Source organism: Melanotaenia boesemani, chromosome 10 (assembly GCF_017639745.1).
Source record: "Melanotaenia boesemani isolate fMelBoe1 chromosome 10, fMelBoe1.pri, whole genome shotgun sequence".
In the NCBI taxonomy this organism is placed as follows: domain Eukaryota; kingdom Metazoa; phylum Chordata; class Actinopteri; order Atheriniformes; family Melanotaeniidae; genus Melanotaenia; species Melanotaenia boesemani.
The window spans coordinates 16,640,372-16,650,978 of NC_055691.1; the positions used below are offsets into that span (position 1 = coordinate 16,640,372).

The 10,607-nt window shown below is 37.5% G+C and overlaps 1 protein-coding gene across 2 annotated transcripts; it reads left to right on the forward strand.

Annotated features, from left to right (window-relative positions):
• Nucleotides 1-240: 240 nt before the first annotated feature.
• On the forward strand, nucleotides 241-7,938 carry rerglb (RERG/RAS-like b). 2 transcript variants are annotated; one of them, XM_041998234.1, is made up of 5 exons: nucleotides 241-323; nucleotides 2,779-2,835; nucleotides 3,291-3,364; nucleotides 5,771-5,919; nucleotides 7,299-7,938. In XM_041998234.1, the coding sequence occupies exons 1-5, from the start codon at nucleotides 272-274 to the stop codon at nucleotides 7,582-7,584; spliced, it is 618 nt and encodes a 205-aa protein (XP_041854168.1). In that variant the 5' UTR covers nucleotides 241-271; the 3' UTR covers nucleotides 7,585-7,938. The 2 variants fall into 2 exon arrangements, with proteins under 2 accessions (XP_041854168.1, XP_041854169.1); XM_041998235.1 differs by lacking the exon at nucleotides 241-323 and adding an exon at nucleotides 1,595-1,683.
• The last annotated feature ends 2,669 nt before the right edge of the window (nucleotides 7,939-10,607 follow it).

The window sequence follows — 10,607 nt, forward strand, 5'->3', positions numbered from 1 at the left end:
GAGAAAACAGGCACAAGAGAGGTGCAAGTGAGGGAAAAAGAGCTGCTGGAACAGATAGAGGAGGGGGGGGTGTCTTGTTTTCCTCTTTCTCTTTTACCTCTGGCTTTAGAAACGTGAAACATCTTTTTGAAGCGGAAGGAGGGAGTTAGGTGGGGAGGGGGTGTACCTCTACTACGCTGCCTGGACAACGAGGCGTATATAGTGTGCAGAGGCTAACCCAAATAGCAGAGCCAACACAGAGCTTCCACCAAAGAGGCAGCCGGACGCAGGCATGAACGACATCAAGCTGGCCCTTCTGGGAAGCCAGGGGGCTGGGAAATCAGGTGGGTGCTACAAATAGATTGTACTACTTTAAAAAAAAAAAAAAAAACAGAAATAACAGGTCTTTGGATTATGAAATCTAATGTGGATAATTTGCAAAAATAAATAAATAAAATAAATAAATAAAGAAGCTAGAAGATAAAAAAAAAACTATTAATTTTCCTGCAAATATTGCTGAAACATGAAATCACTTCGCTCAACACCTGCTGTATTATTTTTTGACTAATTTATGCCTTTCATGTGTGTTAAAATGAAATTAATCTGCTATTTTTCCTTGTTTGATTAATTAACTAAATATGTTTTTCCTAATCAAAACTATAAATATTCACCTTATTCTTAATTTATTTCTCTTTATTCATTTTACCTTTGTATGAAGTCTTATCAAAGAAAACTTTTAACTTTTTATTGATCAATAAAATGACTATTTATTGTACTCAGATATAATCACTGTCCCTTTCAAGATATTCATGTAAGCAGTAATAATATTTTTAATGTCAACTACTACAGTATCTTAAAATAATCTTTTACCATGCAGCTCATGCTCTCTTATGGTGACATTATACACTACCTGGCCAGAAGAAAAAAACAAACAAACAAGCAAGCAAACAAAAAAACAAAAACAAACAATTGCTACCTGGATTTAACTAAGCAAACAGGTACGTGGCTGCTATTGGATAATAACTGAATGGGCGATTATCTTTAGCCAGCAACAAGTTATTTAATCTCAATTGATGCAGCGAGCAGCTTCTCATTACTTTAACAACCATGTGGAAAGACAGATCCTGTGGTTGTGGAAAAGATGTTAATCTGGTTAAGAAGGATCAAATCAACGGAATGCATCAGGGAGAGAAAACATCCAAGGAAGCTGCAGAAACTATAAAATTGGGTTAAGAACTGTCCAACATATTAAAAACTGTAATGCATGTGGGGAACAATCATCTTCTGGAAGAAATGTGGTTGGAAAAATATCCTGAATGAGGTCAGCTGACTACCTGAATGAGTAGGTTTTTCCATGGATGTTTTCTTCCCTGATGGCACGGAAGATGACAATGTCAGGATTCTGTCATGATTCATGCTTTTGTTCCTTGGTTTACTTTTATGTTCTTTCACGTTCTGGGTTTTTGTCATGTTTTTGGTATTTAGGATCATGTTCAGTTCTGTGTTGCTCTTGGTTTCTGCTCATTAGGTCACCAGTCTGATTGTTTATTCACTTCACCTGTGTCTAGTTTGTCCTTCTGTGTATTTAAGTCCATTGGTTTCAGCTTATTGCTTTCTGCTTTTGCTTTGTTTCTGCTAGTGCTATATAATATTAGCTTTAGTCCATGCCATGTCTGAGTTTTGCCACCATAGTCTTTTGTTTTTGTAAGTTTAGTTTTGCTATTAAAACCCTTTAACTGCACCAGTCTGCCTTCTGCTTTGTCTGCTCGCACTTGGGTCCTTACATCCACGCTCTGTGACAGATTCATTGGGCTCAAATAGTTAGAGTGGTTTAGGAAGCATGAGACATCATCACACATGGATGGTGCCACCAGAGTCCAGACTTAAACCCCACTGAGAATCTTTGGGATGTGCTGGAGAAGGCTTTACACAATGGTTGGACTCTTTCCATCATCAATACAAGATCTTGCTGAAAAATGGTTTCCAACACTGGATTGCTTATTTACAAACTGCACAAAAGCTTTAGAGAATTATAGATAGATAGATAGATAGATAGATTCTAGCTCTTGTTGCACATATCAGTATTCAATCTCAGTGGTGGTTAAGACTGACCAGCTCTTTGCTGTATTAAAGCTTCATAACTCAATGGGATGTTTTGATTCTTGCTGCCTAGCAGTGAGGCACAGCTGTGATTGTATAGATTTTATCGTCTCTGGAGGCTGTTTGTGCATGCTTGCAACCATTTAATATGATCTCTGCTCTGCTTGTGGGGCTTTCAGTTAATGTCTTGTTGTTTCGCTCTTTGAATGCATTAGTCTTTGTGTGGAGAAGACGCCACAAGAAAGACTTTAGGCTTTTCAAAATACATGCATGATTACCTTTATGTACATACATAACCAGATTTGCACGTGCTGAAGTATAATCTCCGTTCAGCCCCTGCAGAGGCCCACCATTAGAAAAATTCAGCACTTGAAACTTCAGCCCATAATTGTAACTGATTGTCTATGGGACAAAAACTGGCCCAGACAGTGAATTTTTATGTGAAGCTTACAATGTAGAGGGGGGCAACCATTGAGCTTGCCAAATATGCACACAGCCCTTCCAGCAAAGCCATGTAGCCTTTTTCATGTGAAGCTAAAGTTTCACCACTCCGATCTTAAAGACTGCTGGCACTGTGTTTTGCCTGTGGGGGTAAATGCAGGTCTTTTCTCCCTCTTCCCTACTGCCACCTGTGAGAAATGAGACTGTAATGATGCCATGATTGATATTGTTATTTTTCATCTCATCTGTTTCCTCTAGCTGTCCTTGTGCGGTTTCTAACCAGACGCTTCATTGGTGAATATGCCTCCAATGCCAGTAAGTGTTTCCAGATTTGGCAAAGTAATACTTTGATTAGGATTTGGGCTTTGGTTCTGGAGAAAAACAAAAAGTTTGTCCACAAACATGATGGATTTAACTACACATGCACTTAGAGATTTGTAAGTTTTACTTGAATAGACTCCTCAATGTCTTAATGGTAGATTTAGTCATTTTTGTCAAACATTTAGATGTTTTACTGATTAAACAATTAATGCTAAGCTAAGCTAACAGTCTCTTAACAGTATTTGAATTTTTTATTGGAAATTTTCAAATAAAAAAAATTCCAATAACATGGGCTCTACCTTTAAAAGACAATGGTGAAATCCAACATCTTAGCAGCTAAACTTTTTAAGTGAAGATGATTTGTTACACGCGGAATACAATTTCAAAGAATTATGAAGACATTTTTCAATAGTTTATTCATTTTTGTGTGTTTTCACCATTAATCACAGACTCATTGTACCATAAAAGGCTTTCAATCGATGGCAGACAGCTGAATCTGGAGGTTTTTGACCCTTGCTCTCAGGTACAGTATATCTCGTCCAGTAATGCTAACCCATCAAAACTTGTTTTCAGAACTAACAGCAGTATATTAGAAATACAGAGCTGTAGTAGGACTTGAGGCTTTCCTGTTTTGAATTCTTTTATTTCCTCATTTCATTAGGCAGACTGAAAATCTGCTTCTAATGTTTTTTGTTCTGTGCTAAATGCATGCGTGGCCCCCTGATGAGGACCTCGCTAAGCCACTGAGAATCTGGGGCACATGAGAATGAAATATTTTGTGAAAATACTGTACAGCCACCCATGAAGAAAAAAATGTACATCCTAGGATTATTTTCTTTGACTTACCTAATCACAGTTGTCATTAAGTAAGATCAGACCATAACTGACATTCACTGTTTTTCTTTTGCTAACATAGAATATCTGCAGAAAAGTTTAGCACAACAACTGTAAATTGCTGGCTTGTTTTCGGGCTGTAGGAGAAGCTGCATGTTCATGACCTTTAGTGAGCCGTGGTCGTATATTTACCAGCACGTGTGCATTCTCTGTTACACTTAAGCTGGGAATCCAGAGGGTTTATGAGCGTATCCTGAGGCAATGTATGCCGACGGCTGTGTCTTTGAAGAAAGGAGCCACATAACCTGCTCACTTCTCTTTCAACAAAAGACACGAGAGGCCTCTTACTACAGACTTAGTATTTTTACTGGAATGCCCTGAGCTCCAGCAGAACAAGAACCACTTATTGTTTTTATCAGTCAGACTGACTGTAACACCACCCTATCATGAGGAACAATAAGTTCATACCCTGCCCTTCTGACCTGGACTGTATAATGAAACTATGGAGTTAACAAAGAGAATGGATTTAAGCTGGTATTACAGTGCTCAGGCATGTCCCATGCCTTATGTCTTTTTTGCTCAGTGTCACACCTTCTGTACGTTATTGTACCTGTGGTGTCTAATATATCTGAAAACACCCTCTGGCCTTAATGCGCTTTTACCGAGGGTCAAACAAGTTACAGTAAATCCCTCTTGATTAAGAATACAGAGAAACTGTACATAATGTACTGTATGAAATACCAAGTTAATCCACATGTACCCTATTCCTGATGCAGTCATGTGAAAAAAAAAAACCCCAAAAAGACCTCTTTTTTTCTTTCAAAGTTTTACTGATCAGGACAAAAAAGCCTCACATGAACAAGAACATATAACATATGTGTCATTACTCAATAAAACTTTAGCCAAAATACAGAAGCAGTGCTTGAGCAACTAAATGCACCAAAGGATTTAATAACTTGAAGTAATAATTTTCTGCAGGACATGATCAGTGTTTCACATCGTTTTACAGGAATTTTGGCCCACTTTTTATTACAATGTTGCTCCAGGTCATTGAGGTTTGCACTCATTTTTTATGCACAGCTTTCTTCAGGTCGTGCCACATCATTTTAATCAAGTTAAGGTCTGGGCTTCAAACCACTGCAAAACCTTTATTCTAAATTATTTTTCAGACATTTAATTGTAGATTTGCGGATGTGAATGGGATCATTCAGCCAAACTTTAGGTGTGAGACAGTGGCTCATGGTTCATTTAATGACTGGAGGCCCTGTGGCTACAAAACAAGCCCATATCATCAACACTTCACCACCATGCTTGACTGTTGTTATGAAGCATTTGTGCTGATATGCTGTTATTTGTTTTCACCACATGTAACACTGTGAATTATTTTAAACCTTTCCACTTTGGTCTCATCTACTCCAGCAGTCTTAATTGTTCAGCTGCAACTTTGCAAACTTGTACCAAACTGCTATGTTTCTAATTGTGAGAAGACACTTCTTACTGCAGCTGTTCCAAACAATCCATACTGGATCACACTTTCTTATTGTACTTAATGACTTTTTATCCATTTTGATGTAAAAACTGACATTAAATGCCTGTAGAGGCTGAGGTGTAGCCCTTGGGTTTTGTTCTTGGCCAGTTCTTTGAACCTGAATTTGCGCTGACCTTTGGTTGAACTTCCTGGGCCCGTCGCCAGTCTTCTAAAGAATGTTTCCACTTGACAATAATCTTTTTCACTGGAGAACACTGGACTCCACATTCTGTTGAAATGACCTTCCAGGATTGATGGGCAGCAACAACTGATTATTTTGCATGTCCTACTTGGCATTGTATAAACACACACCTGAACGCTTCAGAGCATCAAACTTCTACTTTGACCAGGGCTCTCTTGGTCTGTGATCTCAATGGGACTTTCCCGGTCAAAGATTGACAAAATAAAATACATTTTTAAAAAAATAGATGCAGATGATAACTTAATCAGCTGCATTTAATTAACAGCACTTGGCTGACAAGACGGTGCAGACAGCACATATATAATAAAACCTGAATTCATTTTGGTTATTGATTCATACATAAAGAGTATTGTTTCTCTTGGCAGAGCTCAGAGGCCAGGTGCATACTAGAGGAGCCAGTGGACTGGGCAGATGGATTTGTGGTGGTGTACAACATCAGTGACCGGACCTCCTTCATCAATGCCAAAAACATCCTGCGGCAAATCCGGGAGGCACGCATGGAGAACTGCAAAGGGTCAGTCGAAATAAAATCTAGCAAACTGAGAAACAGAATTGTGGATCAGTATTAAATGTGAAGCTGCTTTGAATACGTTTCAGGTGCTACAATATTGGAGAGGCACTTTCTAAAAATTTTACTACAGACTAAAGATATAACTGACAGTTTAGATTAAACAAAATTATGTCATTCAATTAGATTTATTGCAGCCATAGATGGAAAAAATTAGCACAGCCTGAATTTTTTTTTTTTTTTTTTTTTTTTGTGGATTTAAAATATTCTTTTATATGTTAATTGTCTTGATGCTCCCAAGATGCAAAACACAACCACATTAGACAAAAACAACAACAACAAAAAAAAAAAAACAGTATCTAAAAAAAAAACACTTTACACTTCACTTAAAAAAAAGAAATATTTCTGAAAAACATAAAATAAAAAACACATCTAAAAATACAAACAAACAAACTGAAACTAGAAACCAAAAGCACAACAAACACAGTAGTTTCATTAAACACAAAGACAAAACACATTTTTAGAAAATGCAACATTTACAAAAACAATAACAAAAGTCAACATTTCACAAAACAACATTTTGCATGTGTTTTTATTTTTCTGTCATGTTTGTTTTTCTGAAATGTGTTTTGTAAAGTTTGGTTATTTTTTATTTTATCCCACATTTATTTTCTCTTTTTTGTCTTTCTTTAATTCAGTATTGTCTTTTACATCTAAGCACAACTTAACATATTAGCACCATAAAGCTTGATTGTAAATAGAAGAAAATTCTTCAGCTGAAATGCTTAAATTTCTAATAGTGTAATTGTGCAAAAAAAAAAAAAAAAAAAAAAAAAAAGTAATTTATATAGATATATATCTACTGGGTATCTCAGAGATACTACAGAGAAAGTATAAAAAAAAAAAAAAAAGGTTGCCCTAGTTTCTTTGAAGCTGAACAGGGAAGTTCTTGCGGGATTGAGTTTGAGGAATGCTGGGTGTCCTGACTGGGCCTTTCACACTGATCAATGATTCATGATGAGGACTGAAGGGTTCACTGCAAATCTACAGGTTCCTGCTGAATTTGATACGTGGAAAAATAGGCTATTCACAGCTATCAAGCTGCCTGGGCTGTGCCAAGGTATCCTACTAATGTGGAGGGAAGAGGTGCGTAGCTTGGTATTCTGTAGTAAATGGAGATCAGGAACACATGGGGGAGATAAGAAGAGCAAATGCTGGATTATTTCTGTGTAGGAACAATGTGAAACCTCTGCTTTCCACATTGTGAGATGGTATTAGTTTGAACTGGAGGGTAGTGGATTTAGTGGTGTACCAATGCAGAACCAATCTAAATACTTTCTCAAAATAAGAAATTGTAATTAAATTAACCACTTTTTCTGTTTCAGGGAGATGGATGTCCCTGTCTGTCTGGTGGGTAACAAGCAGGACTTGTGCCACGCCCGACAGGTGCAAGAAGATGAAGGCCGCTGCCTGGCGCAGGAAAACCGTTGTCACTTCCAGGAGGTCTCAGCAGCCGAGAGCTACCAGGACATTTCCAACCTCTTCACACAGCTCATCCGGCAGTTGATGGAGCATCTGAAGTACCGAGCCGACCGGAGACGCTACAGCGGCTCCAAGTCAATGGCCAAACTCATCAACAATGTGTTTGGCAAAAGGAGGAAATCTGTGTGATAATTCCAGCAAAGTCAGCAAGATGGACTGGGATGTTGTTTTTTGTATGGACCCTATGTAGAAGGGAAACAGGCAAAATGTTACATGATAGTCCACAAAACCCAAAATCACAAAGGAACAGCAGTGCAAACGCTGACTACATGTTCATATTATGGGCAATATAAGCAGTAGGTCGGATGGCTTGGTTCATATTGTCCAACCTTACTCCCAACTTACCTTTGGCCAGGAGCCTCCTGCTTTGTTTATATATTCAAAAGGTATCCAATGGCATCACTTTTAGATGTATAAGATCTCTAAAACTGTAGCAGTAAGGATATATTTCCTAGGCAACAAAGAAAATAATAGCAAAGCTTTCCCAAAAAATATATTTCATAGCATATCTTAAACCTAGATATGATCCCTTCCTAATCTTAACCAAGTATTTTAAATGCGTACCAAGGCAAGAAGTAAAAGTCAGCAATGCAAAGGCTGTAGTTGGGCGACATCTATTTTCCAACTGTAGTTTTTTTTTTATTAATTTGGCATTGCACAGGTAAATTGTGACATCAGCCAAGTTTTGTAATGGTTTATTTCAGCACATTGAGGATGTTGGATTTAGTGCAGTCTTCATTTAAACTGTAGAAAAAGCTACAAAAAATTACATGACTTTATTGCAGAAATAACAGAGCTTTACAGAAAATACATAATTAATTTTATGTTTTTGAGTTTTAATAGGTTGTTGAGATTCTTGCTGCCCCACATGTTGAAAATAGTTAGCAGAAACCTAGCTTTACATAATGTATGTTACATAGAATGAAGTCTTTCTGCTAGCATTTACTGTTAGCAAAGCTAACTTGTCACTTATGCAGCATTCACCCAGATTTAATGCATTAACCTTTAACAATGGGTAGACCCAACGCTTGGAACTGTTGTAAAAAAACAGCAATGAGATCAGATGGATAATTAGTCATGTGATGTAATTGTCTTGTGCCTTCGCTGCCCACTTAAAAACAACATTGTACTGTTCTAAACCTTCTTGTGCAAGCTAGGCTAGCACAGCACAGCAACAGACTCAGACTTAATTTTGGCAACACAACATGTCACTTCCTTCAAAGTATATAGATGACATCTGAAATAGCCTATTAAGAGCTGCAGAAAGGTACCTGGCAATAAACAGCAGTACAGAATGTGATGGTAAAGAGGTACCCTGTATGTAGAAACAAGATGAGCTTGACAAAGTGTGAGAATGTGCTGCAACCATCTGTGGATTTCCAGTTACAAAGTTTTAGGGCAATTATATAAACTTTTGCAAGTTTTCATTCTTTCTTTTAATGCCTGGGATTTACATTTGACCTGTCTTGGGTTATAAAAGCTATTTTAGAAAAAACTAATTACATTGTTAGTCAAAACAAGAGAGGCCTTTGTTAACTAGTGCTGCAGCTTCCAAAGGAGGGAAGCATAAAAAAAAAACATTGTTGCTTTATAAAAAATTCATTCAGGCATTTCACTAATGAGTATTAACCAATTATGTTTTGAAAATGCAGCGTTTTCTGCACATAAAAGCACTGCAAACCCACACTGATTTCCCCACAAGTTCTAGTTAATGAGTCAATTATTGTCTGTACTTGGCAACACATGCCAAGAACAAGTATAGTCAAAAGAACAAAGAAAGAGAAAATGCCTGTGCAAAATGTACCATAGAAGCAGGGGGTGTTTCACTAAACAATGAAAAGTTTGTGTATATTATCTTCTGTGCCATCTTTAGTAAACTGGGGCAGAGCATTGGATGAATACGGCCTCAAGTTTAACCTAAGACCAAGTGAAACAGGCTCAAAGCTACTCAAATAAACAGTGCCAGTTTGCAGAAGTTTACAGGAGTCCAAGGTTAAGCAGCCGCTACATTTCCAGCATCATATCTCAATGCTGCTTCATAACCTAAAACAAAATCAAGAGCTTTGATTAGCTGTAATCAGTGTGTCCCATATTTCACTACTAAGACTGTCAGTTCATCTTGAAATGATTTTCACAAAAAGAACACATACATGACTGATTAGCTGTTGATGACTGTGACGGAGAAATAGTCCCAATATGGCCAACAGATTCTCATTTGTGCTACTCCCTCCTGGCTGACACTGCAGTGTGCTGAGTGGAAATAGCATCACGAGATAATAGTAAGAAATGTAATTCAGAACATAGTATGTTCATCAGTAAAAGCACGTCTGAGTCCATCTACTGTGCAATCATCAGAACAGTGTTGTCTGTTCAGTTTCCTTTCCCCCCATGCAGACTCAGAAGGTTTGGTTCTTAGAGGTACTAGCTAGGACCTGTCCAGGATATGTCCTGCCTTTTTCCAAATGTTAGCTGGTTTGTAAAAGTTTTTCAATAGTAATGTTACTCCTCAGAAGCAGCAGAGTTTAATAGTAATTGGTAGCTTGTGGTTTGCTTTCTCATTCATTCCTCAGGACAATAAAGAAAACTGAATTCACCCTTGATTAATATCACTAAATTACCAAGGGAAGTAAATTCCTGCTAATTTGGGACATTTGTCTTTAATCAAAAACAAGGAGAAATGAAGATAAACAGAATGCCTGATTAATCATACAATAAAAAAAAGTTTATTTTTAAGATCTGACTGCAACAAAACCTTCATTGGTGAGATTTTAGTCTTTTTGATGATATAATGAAAACTTCTCAGTCTGGCACAAAACTGTGTGAAGCTGATATTCTTATTGCTTTCAACTGCTCTTGGCTCTTAGCTTGTTTTTATGTTCTGTGATAACTTTCAGTTTCAGCAGCTGCTCTCCTTTTGAACTTTGTCCACGTCAGCTGATTTTGTCCCTCTTGCCTGCCTGAGCAGCTGCTGAAATAACACTCTCCGCAGTGGGTCAAGTCAGGAGTCCTTACCTTTTCCATCTTGAACTGCTCTCAACATTTTCCTTTCTCGGGAAAACAATTTAGTTTCTTGACTGATCGAGTATTTCTTCACCATGTGGAGTCATGTTAGACTCAAAATTGTGTATTTACTGATATGCATTTACTTAATA